General features: G+C 38.0%; 1 protein-coding gene across 1 annotated transcript; it reads right to left on the bottom strand.

Annotated features, from left to right (window-relative positions):
• Positions 1-4,678: 4,678 nt before the first annotated feature.
• Positions 4,679-6,642, bottom strand: LOC150075094 (homeobox protein Hox-D4a-like). The gene is made up of 2 exons (XM_090388758.1): positions 5,784-6,642; positions 4,679-5,139 (listed from the first exon to the last, which is right to left on the bottom strand). Exons 1-2 carry the CDS (start codon positions 6,481-6,483, stop codon positions 4,688-4,690), a joined length of 1,152 nt encoding a protein of 383 aa, XP_090244884.1. The 5' UTR covers positions 6,484-6,642; the 3' UTR covers positions 4,679-4,687.
• Between the last annotated feature and the right edge of the window lie 9,152 nt (positions 6,643-15,794).

Genomic DNA, 15,794 nt, shown 5'->3' on the forward strand with positions numbered 1-15,794 from the left:
TCCCGATTGCTATGCACCCATCTGTAAGCTAGTAATGCAGAAAATAAGCAATTTCCCTTCGTTTATCACTCTTTGGGGCTGATACGGTAATAAAAATGTAATTATGGGGCAAAACTCTATCAATTAACTAAACCGACGAGGAAAAATATTAAAAACACATTACCAAAATGCCATTTTGTAAAGATACCAACATAAAATGAAAACTAGACTTAAATATAAAAGTAGATAGCTAGCTCATTTGGTGAGATTTTCCTCAACGTATAAAAGCAAGTTCTACACCATTATTTAAAAGTAGCTATATTCCAAGACTATGAAATAATATGTCTCCCTATATGTAATAATGAGGCTACTTCGAGTAATATTTTTACTTTCCAATAGTACTATAAACAAAATAACTCTAGATAAAATTGCCGAAGACTTCCACAGCATAAAACAGAACATAATAACAAAACTGTTAACAAAACTAGTTTTTAATTACTATACTAACTGTACTTGTTTCATTTATAGAAGTGGTGTTCAGCCTAACCGTGAATTTGTTCATCTTAACAATCCATTTACTCTTCTAAACTTTTGTGCAGTTACTGGTATTTATGATCTTTGAAAAATCATGAACACCAGAAAAGAAAAAGTGTTTATATGAACACTTAAAAAAATACCATTTGGACTTTACATTTTTGAAAACATCAGTATCTTCAGAATATAAATATTTATTATCTCAGATGGTGTTTTGATTCAATGCATCAGTTGCTAGATGAATAATTTTACATCCGAATTAATTTTAACAATTTTAAAATAACTGTTATTTATTATTAAACATTTTGATGTGATATCAGTGGTAACTTATGAAATATGCTTGAAAATTATTATCCCAAGTAATTCTGTTAATATTAAGCGATAATATTAAGCTACGGAAGACAAAAAAAACTTAAAAAATAACAAGTAAATCAAAAAATTATTTAAAAAATACTAAACAAAGTTGTGATAATATTAAAAACAAAATAAATTTTTTGCTTATAGATTTGGCAGCAATATAAAATTAGAAAAATAAGAGGATCTCTGTGGACACCTCCAATTATTATATCATCATTGTTACCATTAATAGAAATATTAACATTAGTACTGTTCGGTTTTTCGTGCCAAATCTCACAATGTATGTTACTTAAGGATGCAGGACTTTTAAAATCAGCATGTTAATAAAAATTATTTGCTAGGAACATTAAATTTTTTGCCTTAAATATACTTATAATGGTTCACTAACATTTATATAATTTGTATCCACTGAAGTTATAGTTAGAACTTGGAACAGTGATAATAAGGAATATTTTAGATTACTTAACTAATCATGCACTGATTGTGTTTCCTCACAAACTTGATTTCTCATGATTGCTTCAAAGATCGAATAGAGTGAAATCGAAGGAATTTACCCTGTATTAGAATAAGAAAATAGCGGCTCGAATGCATCTTAACTTTATAAGGATTGACAAGATATTCACCGTCTAATATAACATTAAAAGACATGTCAAAGCATTGCTCTAAGATTCTTATTATATATATCCTAGAAGACACTGAACTGACCTTCAGAATACAAACAGACATAGAAAAAAGGCGACTAAGTAGCTGACACAGTTCTGTACCAAAATATAAGACAATTACAAAGCATATAAGAAAACCGAGATAATTCACAGACAGCCAAGCTCTAATATAAATTGTGGGTAGTGGAGGGTAGGTAGTCGGACTGTAAAATAAATACAATCGGAATCGCAATGTAACTGTGACAGAGAGCTGACTGAACTCCTACTTCGGAAGATAAATATATGTAACCCACCCTGTGCTCTAAATGAGACAACGCCATGATGAGCACGCACATTTTTGCCCACACCCTTTGTCTAGCCGAAAACAAAGCGACGAACCCAACACCGGCCTTAATTGTTCCACAACTGTACGACCGATGCCAGCGTACGGCATAAGACGCGCTATTGTTCATTAGGTTATGGCGCCATTGTTGTTCGTCCTAACTGTATCGGCGACGCCAAACATTAGAGAATTTTTAAAAAAAATGATAACAAAGTCAATGCATCTATAAAAATACAACTGAGAAAGCGTGAATAATTTCTAAGTTTGCTATTTCATCAACGTTTAGTGACTTTCGCTCTAAAACCAAACTAAAGTCTGAAGTACCTGTGACCAAGTTGAATCCATGATGCTTTGATTCTGTTATTATGCTCTTAATGATGCTCTCCATCCAGATCATTTAACCAACTGTTATCGTTCTGTTTGTTTATTGTGTGGTGTGTAATAACATTAAGATAAAATATGTCTTCCTCTAGGCACATTGTTTAACCTTACACGTTTTTAGTGACAGTAAATTCTATAATTTTCGTATCAGTCTCGTGGCCGCTTATGTTGGACAAACACGCGACCATAAATCAAGATTTAAGTACCCAGTTAGCCTCAATCATTCCCTCACTGACGCAACATTACAAACGGGAAAGGCAGACGGGTAGAATATTGTTTTCAAACAATTTGTAAGTGGGATTTGTTTTGTTTCTTTATTGCCTCTTTTTTTTTTTTTTTCCTTTTTTTTTTTTACCCTACCCCTATCAATTCTCCTTCATCCCCAACGTTTGACACGAGACTACTTCCATTCCAAAGTAAATGAAGGCTGCCTTGTAAGCCATAAATTACGTGCCCACTACCTGTAAAACAATGCAATCAACACGTGTTCTAAGGTGTACAACTCATTTGTCGTTTGGAATGTGACGTAACAATCAGGAATAATGTGAATTATTGCAACAATATAAAAGGCTAGACTTTTTCTTTTTTTAATATGCGTTTCATTTTGCTTTCGAAAACAAAAATAATTTTAAGAATAGATAAATAGATAGAGGAAAAGAGTGGAAATAGAAAGGCCTTTGACAGTTCACAACACTTACACTGTATATTGCATTGCTATTAATAATATTGCAGTATAACAATTTTTTTTTTTCCTTTTAATCGGGCTGTACAATGCAGTTAAAACGGATTTTTTTTCTTTCATACTTATAAATGAATAATATACTTCACGCTCTAGAGCACAGCTTACCTACAATTTCAATTCAATAGAGAATGCAACAGGTTATCAAAATGTTACTTTTAACTACTTAAAATAAAGTTAATAATAGTGAGAAATCAAAAGTACTGATTTTTATCTATTATTTTGATATCTCTTGTATATAATATATATTGCACACTATTTTAGATCATACAAAACTAATTTTGCAAGCCAGATTATTATTATTTTTTCTCTTTTTTTTAAGAACATTTATATTATTGTTCACAATAAGTTGAAAAGTACCTTTTATACATTACTTTTGATTCAGAATTCGGTGTTTTCCTAAGTACAGATGACACATGCGCAGTCAATTAAGGCAGTGCTCTAGGTCATGTTCATATTTCAGCAGTTGATTCACTTTTTTTTTTTTGTGATTCACGGATAAGAACAAAAAGGAAAAAAAAATACAAAAAAGAGTTTTTACACATAACTTGACATTATAGTAAGGAGAAACGTAAGATTGGGAAGTATAATCACAGATTTTTCAGCAAATAGTGTACTTGTCATTATCACCAGTAGGGTTTTACAACTGCCGACGAACTCAACAACTCCCACATTTATGGATTATTCAAAGGATGGCATATGGCAGGTTATGAATACTTGCAGTTTTGCATATTATACACAAGGAGTCTTTAGACTTAAAAGGATTGTCTTTTTTTTTTCTTCTTCTTCTTCTTCTTCTCCTCCTCATCTTGTCTCTGTCACAACAAGGAAAAAACCGGGGTATGTTCTTTTAATAACATTACTAAACGGCGAGAAAGAAGTGAGTCTTTTAAGGCTTGAAAAAATTTTCAACACAGTTCTTGACATCATTTACCACACATCGAAAAATCTGATTTAACGAATAACAACAAAGAGATGCACATCCGTCTAAGATGTTTGTTCTATCGAGAATGATACACATCGTTGAGTGGAGGAAATTTGAAACTCAAACTCTCTTTTAGTTGTAGGGAGAGGTTACTAGTGAAATATATTTTTATATATATATATAAGGGATCCAGAAGTCCTACAATAAAAGCTGTAAAAATCCCCCTGAGTTGTAGTATAGGCTTTAGTGACCATTAACGTAAGTAGCTTTGGACGACCAACATATTCAGCAGTGTGCCAATAGAGCTCAACACACACACAGCCGATAGAATATGCCACTCACATACATCCTAATCTAGGATTAGGACACTAGGACTACCGTGCTAAGACACATCAGGAAAAAAAAATAGGTTTTAGGAGAAAATTAAGAAAATGATGTTTTTAACACCGGTCCAAATTTGGCAGCCATTTTTTTTCGTTATAGCCGCGTTGTTAATAAAAGAAAAATAAAATAAAATAAACGTTTTGTCCACTGACCACCTTCCTGCATTATAACAGTTTCTTGGTTCATCCAAAATCCGGAGAACCCGTTTTTTGTGTGGTCAGACCCATTGCAGTCTTATACGTTACTTCTTCCCTGGTAACCGTAGTGTTATTAAGGCATGGCAATGTATCGACCCCTTCCGAGCGGGTCACAGCAGAACACACTCACAAAACCAAAAACTTTTTTTTTTTTTTTTTTTTCCCAAAAACACTCTTTTTGTCTCACATCTGCGGAATGTCAGGGGGTCACAGTTCCGTCAGGCCGTAATCACTCTTGTCTAAAGAAGGTGGCTGCGTATGCGAAGGTGGTAAGAGATGTGGAGACGTCTGCTGAGGTTGAAGAGGAGGTGGTGGCGGTAAAGGAGGAGGGGGTGGAGGCGGGGGTGGTGGAGGGGGTGGTAGTTGAGGCTGCTGATTCTGCTGGTTTGTAACATTCGCAGATTTCTGCTGGTTGGGGTTTTTCTTTTTCACATTCTTGGTGTTCGGAAGTTTGTTATCTTTCTTCCACTTCATCCGCCTATTCTGGAACCATATCTTGATCTGCCGCTCCGACAGGCACAATGCATGGGCTATTTCTATCCGACGTCTCCTAGTTAGGTAACGATTGAAATGGAACTCCTTCTCAAGTTCTAAGATCTGATGTCGAGTGTAAGCTGTCCTCTGTCTTTTCGGCTCAACACCCACGAAGGTCCCATTCGCTGCGGGAATAGAAAGAGGGACAAAAAAACAGTTTTAATACCTTGAAAAAATCCCACATTCACTCACTCACTCACACACATATATAAAGAACTATTTAAAACACTACCTTCCAGCCTCCCTTAACTTGTTTAAGCCTAATGTTCACTCACCATTATGGCTGAATTCCAACAGTAATCCATTTGTCCAGTTAACACTAATACATTCGTCTCTTTCTAAGTCCCAAATGACAACCTTAAGTAGTCGAAAACGTGTGAACTATTGAAAATATTCTCGAGCAAACGACTTTGTCAACTATCAAAGCCAGGAGCTCAAAAGAGAACCCTCATTAATCGTAAAGAAAAGACACCCCCCTTTCTATTCTAGGAGATAAGACGAGGGGGGGGGACGAATAAAGGAGGCGAGAAGTTCCCCTTACAGGCTACATTGACTTCTTGATTTATTATTATTGCTTCAAAGTAATGTATGCAATGGCGAACAGGCCAGACATTTAGAAGCTCAACACACCGACTGCGACTTATAATTTATGATTATGGCGGCTATTTATCGTGTTAGGGCACGTGGGTTCCATTAAATTCTAGTTAACCTCACTTTAAACTGCGGTGGCTCCCCCATTTACGCCGAACGAGACACTGATGGCTCTTACCTGTGCCAACGTGAACCTTTTTCATCCACGGATAAATAACGGGCTGTCCTCCACCGGATACTGCACAATCTGGAGAAGTTGGGGGCTGCTGATGGTGTTGACTTTGATGCTGTTGCTGTGGAACTTGTAGCGGCGGCGGCGGCGGCTGTGTCCGCGGGAGGCCTGCCGTGGGTGGCGGAGATGCGACGGGAGACCCGTGTTGGTGCTGCGGCGGTCCGGGAAGAATATGTACAGGACTGTGGCTTGTCGGAATATGGTCCATTGGAAGGCTCGGTCCTCTGGACATGGGCGACATTGTGCTGGGCGCGAGTCCGCACGGGTGCCGGTAGTAGTGGGGTGATGCCCCATGATCAGGGTAGCCGGGCCCGCCGTTCTCATGGCCATAATTCACGGGAGCGTGAGGACTGTTGACTGGGTAGCCGTATGGATGGTGTTGCGGAGGGTAATAGTCTCCACCATGGCTAGGAATGTAATTTCCCTGTGAATATTCCTCAGTAGGTGGAAATTTTGGATCACCATACGAGGGAGAGTTCATCAAATACGAACTCATGATCATTAATTTTTGGATGAATTGGATGGAAATAATTTTTCTTTGGGGTTGTCGTTTAACTGTGCGCTGACTCCGCCCTCTACGATAAATTAGCATATCACGTGACAACGGCCTTCCAATCCCGTCTCTTTCTACTGACCCGGAGTACATTCACCAAAATGATCGATGACTGTAGCGACATTACCTCAATATGGCGGGCAAAACCATACCTGGTTTCTAGAACCGACTGCAGCTTTATAATTCAACTGCCACTTACAGTTTACCGAGTTTAGTTATGCGCGTACTCATAGACTATGCACTTTCGACCGCCTCCCCTCCTAACGTACGTTGTAAGAAAACAGTGAGCTGTCTATTTACGGTGAGAGCAGCTAAAGTGGCGCCCTCATAGCGTGAATAAAGAGACAGAGAGGTGCATCTCCTCCTCGTAGGAAACAGGTAACCGGTAATATCCAAGAATACTTTTTTTTTTTAATTTTTTTTTACCCCCTTTCGTCACCAACTCCAATATTTACGACCACTACAGTTAAAAACGCAGATGGCAGGTCCAAACGATACATTTGTAAACAATGATGTCGTCTGCTCCGGTCTAAAGTTTGGAAACTAAAATTAAAGTTTAGTGTTTGAGGAAAGAGACAAAAAAAAAAAAAAAATAAAGAAGTAAACTTTAGCTGGTACTTCGGAACATCAGCTAAAGTTTCCCCCCCCTCCCCCCTTTTCTTTTTCTTTCTTTCTTCCGTCGACAGATAGGCGGCGCAACGTCAGAAGAGTTTAAATGTCAATGCCAGTTTTGACTCGGCAATAAATCAAATGAAAGAATGGCCGCGCTAAGAGCTTGAGTTTTGGTGGGAAAAAAAATAATAATAAATAAATAAAAGATGGAGAAATGTAACAAATGCAAAATTTGATTAAATTAAAACTCAACTGAATTTACTGAACAATAAAATTTAATAAATTTACCGTATTGAAATTCTTTCTCATTATTAAAATAAATTGGTTAAATAAAATGCTAATTTATATATTATTTGAACTTATAAAAATTACGAATTGAGCTAAAATTATTTAATTGGCCATTTTCAAATATGTTATGGACTGCAATATTATTAATAGTTTCAAATCTTGGCTTTTGTTATCCTCTATTCCTTCAAAATATCAGTTATATTTCCTAATGAGAGATAGCAGAAGTGTGAATATTCTTCATTAATTACACAAAACCATATTGTTTCAGAAGCAGAGATAGAAACTGTCACCTTAGAGTTTATTTGGCATAAAACAAACATTATAAAGACTTAGATTTGTTTTAAAATTAAATCTTGGATTACCGCAGAAAAAATTAACAAATTTGCTTTTATAACATCTCAAACATTAGAAATGTGTCTCAAATATTTGAAAAATGCTTGGAGTATAGTTTACTTTGTAATTAATTGATTTTAATAGTAAATAGGTGTACTTAGCAATTTTGGATTATTAATTCACATGAGGGAGATTACAAAATAATTATATTATGCTTTGTTCTTATTACTAGTAAAGAATATTTTTATGGGAATTAATATAATATTTTGATTTTTATCTGGATGATGGTGTACGTGATTTTTTACTAGCATGAGAACTTTAGAGAAGTGTCCTAAAGGCCAACTATTAAATACTGTTATTTGAAATGGATTCTGAAACTGAAATTTATTAAGCTTCTAAAACTGAAATTTATTATTTTAACTTGTTGAAAAGGATGATTATAAATCCTTAACTTCTTTTAGTATTATCAAAACTGCAATTATCGCTGTTGTTATTAGGAAACTGATTCGGGCAACAACAATAATCAATGATTTTTTTATTACATATAAATAGCAATTTTAAATTTTTGTGCCTTATAGATTTTCAGTGACTTTTGAATATACTATATATTATTATAGAGTATATTCAAAAAGTCACTTTGAATATATCATACTACAAAATATTATTTTTATTTTAGTATTTTTTCTTAGTTTGTTTAGTCTAGTGCTTTTCTATAAGATGATGATGGTATTAGAATTGATGACCAGTTGCTGACAGCCACAACCGGGACAAAATGAATCAAAATCTAAAATTTTGAGTATTAAAAAAAAATAAAAATGCCAGGATGATAACTTCTTTTTAGAGTAATATTTCGTACTAAATTATAAACAAAAATATATAAAAGACAAATATATCACTACTTTTTTTAGTTTTACAATAAAGTTTACACGTTCCCTGGTTTGCATGAGAATTAATTCTCGGATAAAGTATTAGATAGTATGAACCAGAGCTGTACTGCTCAATATGTTCTACGTTGATAATACAATTAGTAAGAGAAAAAAAAAGTTTACCTTGAGGTAAACTCCTCTCATTATTTTACTAATCGGATACAATATATACTATATAGATGGTTACTTAAAGTGGTATATTAAAGTTATAATCTAAAAAAATAAAATTTTTAAGAAATTTAAATAATATGATGAGTAAAGATTATAAATTACAAAATCTTTAAAATAGTTTATAAATTTTTCTCAAACACAATGAAAAATTATGATAATTTTGATCGTATGATGAACGTGTCTCATGATTTCTCTTATGTAATTCTAGGGACACTAATTTTTAATAATTGCTTATTAATTATGCCGGTATGGAAGTACGCGTCATTTAATGGCAATTAAAAAAAATAGAATAAATTTTGGCAGCTTTTCTTCCTCAAGAAAAAAATGCCTTCAATAACTTGAAAATATTCTAGCGATTACTTGGCATAAACTTAACCAGAAAGTTTTTCAATGTGCCAACCTTATACATTACATCTTCTAAAGAGCAAATTTCTTAGAATTCTAATTTTCTCTTGATGAACTTACGCGGATTAGTAATTTTTTCAGCACTAGAAATGCGAATGCCTTTTATTGAAACTCTAGTTTGACAAAAAAAAAAAAAAAAAAAAAAAATTAAAATATCGGAAAACTGGTATATTTAAGCGTTCCGAAAAGAAACTCTCGGGACACCGGGACAAAACATTGAAAATAAGGATAAATCCCGGAAAACTAGTGTCTAGTCACCTTGTATTCGACTAATAATAATTTAATGATATGAATTTATATATAAATGAGGCAAAGTTCATTTGAGTTTTAGACACAAAAACAGAATTCCATAAGAGTTACGCACATCATAAAAAAAGTTAAGGTCCACACTATAAAAATGAGTATTATTATTATTATTGGTATGATAACTGTTTAAAACTGAGCATCCATGGATAGGTTTTGATTTGATTTGATTTGATTTTTAATGGCGCATTGGCAGCTAAGGCCATAATGCGCCAAGACAAATTTAAAATCTTGTTAAACATTTTGGTAGCAAAGGCTACCACGTCAAACAATTAATTATTATGTTTAAAAAGGTATAAAAGTAAAAGCATAAAAAACTTAGATCTTTGTATAAACATTAAAAAATTGTAAAAAGTTAAAAACATCACACATATTCTGTCTGTCACCTATAATCTGACTGAGTGTAAATGGCTCAGTCAAATTATTAAAAGTGGTAAAATACAAGCGTCGGGCCTCTATAAAAACAGGACATTCTATTAAAATATGACGAACGGTTAAAATAACATTACAGATCTCGCACATAGGTGGGTCATCCGCCCTCAGCAAGTAGGAATGCGTTAGATGACTATGACCTATGCGGAGCCGAGCAAGAACAACTTCCTCTCTTCGGTCCCTGCGTAGACTGGACTGCCATTGCGCAATTACAGGCTTAATACGATGTAATTTATTTGTGGCCTGTCCGTGCCAAGAATCTTGCCATTGGGAGAGTAATTTAGAACGTATTATTTGCCTGTAGTCTGTATAGGGGACTGACAGGCAATGGTTATCCAGGGAAACAGCCGATTTTGCAGCCGTATCAGCTAATTCATTTCCCCGGATCCCAACGTGGCTTGGGATCCAGCAAAAGCGAATATCAAATTCTAATTCCAAGAGAGGAAGAAGAATCTGCCGGATCCTGGACAGGATCGGATGAGGATTAGACCTCACCGACACTAGAGCCTGTAACACGCTCAAGGAATCACAATAAATCATATACCTTTGGTAGTCGCTATTTTTAATGTGATATAGGGCTGTTTCTATTCCACGCAACTCTGCAGTATAAATGCTAGTTTCTTGTGGGATCTGATTGGATAAAGTTTTGTTAGGGAACACGACAGCATATCCCACATAGCTTTCTAACTTTGAGCCGTCTGTATAGACTGGCAGAAAGTCAGAATACTGCTGTCTATGTGATGCAAAGAGTTGCTGGTAGACAGATGGCGGTGTAGCAGCCTTCTCCCAGATCTTAAGGGAGAAGTCACAAGGTGGAGAATAAGCATGCCAGGGTGGAAAGAATTGCCTTGGTGATTGGGCAACATTGTCTACCGTCAAGTTCAGCTCATTCAGCAGCCCTTGAATGCGAATACCAAAAGGTTTGTTGGCAGTCCGACGGGAGTTGTAGAGGTTTTCCCAGCGCGGCTCAAAAACGGATGGCCACGTGGGATGATCGGGCAGGGACTTCAATTTGAAAGCGTACTGTAAGGACAACTGCTTACGTCGAAGAGACAGAGATGGTTCATTTGCTTCAACGTAAAGGCTTTGGACAGGAGATGTGCGAAATGCTCCAGTGGCTGTCCGGATGGCTTGATGGTGGATTGGATCTAACCACCGAAGTGCACTATCTCTAGCAGAACCGTAAACCTGAGACCCATAGTCGAGTTTGGAACGGACAAGTGCCCGGTAGAGACGAAGAAGGGTAGTACGATCTGCGCCCCATGAGGTTGACGAAAGGGCACGAAGGATGTTAAGCCCTTTTACACACCTTGTCCTAAGCTGGCGAATGTGTTTTAAAAATGTCAGCTTCTTGTCGAAAATAAGTCCCAGGAATTTGAATTCTGCCACAACTGGAATGTTATTTTGCCCAAGCGTTAATTCTGGGTCAGGATGAAGATTACGTTTGCGACAGAAATGCACACAAACAGTCTTCTGTGATGAAAATCTGAACCCATTAGCCAAAGACCAAGCTGTAAGATGGTCAATGGTTTTCTGCAGTTGCCTTTCAATGACCCTCATATTGCATGAATTGCAAAATATGGCAAAGTCGTCTACATAGAGGGCATTGTTTACAGTGGGTGGAAGTTGTTCTGTGATAGAGTTTATTTTAATTGCGAAAAGCGTAACACTTAGAACGGATCCTTGTGGGACTCCCTCTTCCTGAGAGAAAACTCGAGAGAGGGTGGATCCTAAACGGACTTGAAACTGGCGATTCGAAAGAAAGTTTTTAATAAAAACAGGAAGGTTACCTCTAAGACCAAAGTTATAGAGGTCTTTTAAAATTCCAAATCGCCAGGCTGTGTCGTACGCTTTTTCAATATCAAAGAAAACTGCTACCAAATGCTCGGATTTAATAAAAGCATCACGAATGGACGTTTCCAATCGGATTAAATGATCCAGAGTGGATCTATTTCTTCGGAAGCCGCACTGTGTCCTGGAAAGCAGACCATTTGTTTCTAAATACCATACGAGGCGTGCATTAACCATTCTTTCCAGGACTTTGCACAAACAGCTTGTCAGAGCGATAGGACGATAATTACTTGGATTGCTAGGATCCTTTCCTGGTTTTGGGAAGGCAAGAACGATTGCTTTCCGCCAGGAGTCCGGGAATTGTTTATTAAGAAAAATTCTGTTAAACAGAATTAAAAGGTGATCCTTACATTGTGGTGTGAGGTGTTTCACCATTTCGTAGTGGATGTCATCGGGCCCCACAGCACTTGCGTGCGTGAGAAAGAGTGCAGCATTTAACTCCTCCTGTGAAAAGGGCTTGTTATAGGATTCAAGCCCTGTTGAATAGAAGTTCAGGGGGTTTTTCTCATTTTTCTCTTTCAGGGCCAAAAACTCTGCGGGAAAAGATGTTATTGCAGATATTTTTGCAAATGTTTCCCCTAGAGTATTTGCTACTGCAGTTCGATCTGCAATTGGACATCCATTATACTCGAGGATCACAGAAGGGCATGGTGGATATTTTCCCTTCATTTTCCGGATCTTATCCCAGACTACTTTTGAGCTAGCAGCCTGAGTTATGGAAGATGTAAAACGAATCCAAGATTTCCTTTGGCTCTGACGTCGTACATAACGCGCTTTCGCACGTGCACGTTTAAATGTTATTAAATTTTCAGTTGTGGGATATCGGCGGAATATCCCCCAGGCTTTGTTTTGTGCTTTTTTTGCTGCTGTGCATTCGGAATTCCACCAAGGTTTCGGATAGAGTGGGAACCGGCTAGATGATTTTGGGATTGCAATTGCAGCTGCTTGGACAATTGTTTCTGTGACGTACACGACTGCATCATTGATTGGCACCTGACTGACTGTAGCGATGTCAAGATTTGCCAGATGTTGGAAGGCATTCCAGTCAGCCTGATCAATCTTCCACCGCGGTAAACTAAATGGAAGACACGGTCTACCACTAGTTAGGGTGATTATCACGGGGAAGTGATCGCTTCCATATGGGTTCTCCTCTACCTCCCAAACAAGTGAAGGAAGGAGAGAAGGGGTGCAGATAGAAAGATCAATGGCAGAGAAAGTTCGGGTAGGCATGTGGAAGAAGGTGTTTGTTCCCACATTTAGGAGGGAGAGATCATTGTCAGTGAGCATATGCTCTATGACTCGTCCCCTTCCATTGATGTCAGCACTACCCCACAGAGTGTTATGTCCATTGAAATCCCCAAGAATTAAACAAGGGGAAGGCAATTGCAAGATAAGATCATCAAGGTCTTTCTGGGGGATGTCAGTCCCAGGTGGCAAATAAACAGAGCAGACAGTTAATAAGAACCCCACTGTAAGGCGAATTGCTACAGCTTCAATGCTAGTTGTAAGCTGCAAAGGCTGAAATGGGATCTGGTTGCCGATGAGGATTGCGACTCCTCCGTGGGCAGGACCATCCACAATTCTATCCTTACGAATGATGGTAATGTTATGCATGGTGGGGTCATCATTTGCCTTTAAATAAGTCTCCTGTATGCAAAAGCAAACTGGTTTGTGCTTTTGCAGGAGTGCCTTGATGTCGTCAGTATTTTGCCGGAATCCACGACAATTCCACTGTAGGAATTTAGCCATTATTTGGACTTGGTGGGTCCATCAGGCGGCTTCCGAGGTGCTGAGGGCTTAAGTTTGTCAGTCTTGGATTTCTCTTTCTTGGGGAAGTATGGACGCTGTCCTGTGTCCATTTCTTCCTCAGCGAAGAGTTCCAAAACTGACTCATCATGTACCTCCTTCTGCTCGACATCCATGTTTTCCTGGGTACTAGGTGTTACTTCCCCTTTCTTATTCTTTTCTTTTGCTTTTGTTACTTGTGGAGCATTAGGAGGTATCGATATAGGAGTGGCAGCTGATTGGTCCTTCTGTGCAGGTTTTTGGGAGCTTAAAAGATAACGTGCAATGGGAGTAAATGATTCTTTTGGAGGGACAGACATGTCCGTCTGAGTCCCAATCGAACATCTCCCTGCTACCTTCTGGGCGTAGGTAGGTTTTTTGATGTTAAGAGGTTTCACTGCTTTTCTTGCCTCCTGGTACGATATGTTTAGCTCTGCCTTCAGCCGTTGAATCTCTTTTTCTTCTTTCCACCTCTGGCATGCTCTTGAATAGGCTGGATGTTCTCCCTCACAGTTAATGCAGGTGGGTTTAGTGGCTGAACATGCTGTTGTTTCGTGGTCCTTTGCACCGCACCGGGCGCATGCAAGGACTCCACGGCAGGCCATTTGAGAATGTCCATACTTCTGACATTTAAAACACCGTAATGGGTTCGGAATGTATGGACGTACTGGACAGTTGATGTATCCAGCTTTAATCTCATCAGGAGGTTTGGGAGAGTTAAAAGTCAGGATAACACTCCTGGTTTTAACAGTTTTCCCATCCCTTCGCGCAGTGATTCTCTTGACGGCAGTAACTCCCTGTGGTTTTAATTCGGAGCAGATTTCCTCCTCGGTGACGTCGAGAAGGTCCCACTCCGAAATGACACCTCTCGATGAATTTAGTGTTCTGTGTGGTGTCACTGTTATGGGTATTCCTCCGATTGATGTTACTCGGAGTAGATGTTCAGACTGCCCGTCATTTTTTGTTTCAATCAAGAGGTCCCCAGAACGGAGCCTCTTAACTGACTTGGGTGTACCTGCTAACCCATCCAACCCTTTTTGTATAAAAAAGGGCGACATTTTACCAATCGGTGTTTCATTGGTGGAATGCATTATTAAGAACCTTGGGACAGGCCCTGATGGTAGTTCGGTTCGCTGCCTCTTTGTAGCAATAATGCTATCTGCCTCTCCGTCATTATTTTCAGATAGGGACCGGGTTGGGGCCCCTGAAGGAATACGTTTATCAGGATTCATGAAGTTATTTAAATTGTTCAGTGCCCGGGCTCCCCACCCACCACGGAGCCCAAAGGGACGCCCACTACCCGGCATGCAATAAATGCGCTCGGGAGTGGGACGCCAGGGCTACCCAGACACTATACCCGCACCGCCGCCAGCCTGAATCCTGTCCCTCGGACCATGAGGGTAGGGGCGTGGCATTGACACGGTTGACCCTCGCAGGCGAGCCTACTAGCCGATTGATCCTAGCCGGGCCTTCCAGGACCACCCGTCTTGTCGAAGCAGGGGCCAAAGTGGTGTATTGAAGCTGGGCCCCTCAACCACCAGGATCCCCCTTTCCGAATTTCCACGGGTCGCAGCGCACGGCAAACACGCCGGATTCCATTGATGTAAGCCTGGAACCTGGGCTGTGGGCGTTGGATCCCAGTGATGCTAGTCTGGGAGTCCAGCAGCGTCACTGGGAGGTCCCCTCACCACGTACAGGTGCCCACGTCGAGGGGCCATGGATAGGTCAAAGGTCATACATCATTCAGAATTTTTAGAGTTATCATTTGATTGCTTTATTTAATTATGAATATTGGAAATTAGCTATTAATTATTTAACGAAATCCACTGATTTTATTATAGTGTTTATCAAACAACAATATAATTATAAAAAGTTGAATGATCTTGTACATACTAACATGAGAACTTTATAGAAATGATCAACCATTATTATTTGAGGGAGAATAAACAAATTTAAATGAATATATTCTGAAGCTGTAATTTATTACATTAACTTGTTGAAAAGGATGCTTCTTAATCTTTAACAAGTTATTCATATATCCCAGGGATACCCGTTGCCTTTGAGTATTATAAAAACTGGAATTATCTTTGGTAATTATCAGACTATTATTATCAAGCAGCTAATTCAGGCTACAATAATATCCAATGATTTTAAATCATAATTACATGAACAAAGCAAAATATCTTAATGATACTAATCTAAGAATTTCAAGATAATGTAATTTTTATGTTTTTGCAAACTAGAATACGTTGTATTCGTGTTATCACTTTTACAGGATATTGTAGGGAAGAAAAAACA

The sequence above is a fragment of the Mastigoproctus giganteus genome, chromosome 14 (genome assembly GCF_048544385.1).
Source record: "Mastigoproctus giganteus isolate SK-2022 chromosome 14, ASM4854438v1, whole genome shotgun sequence".
NCBI classification, from domain to species: domain Eukaryota; kingdom Metazoa; phylum Arthropoda; class Arachnida; order Uropygi; family Thelyphonidae; genus Mastigoproctus; species Mastigoproctus giganteus.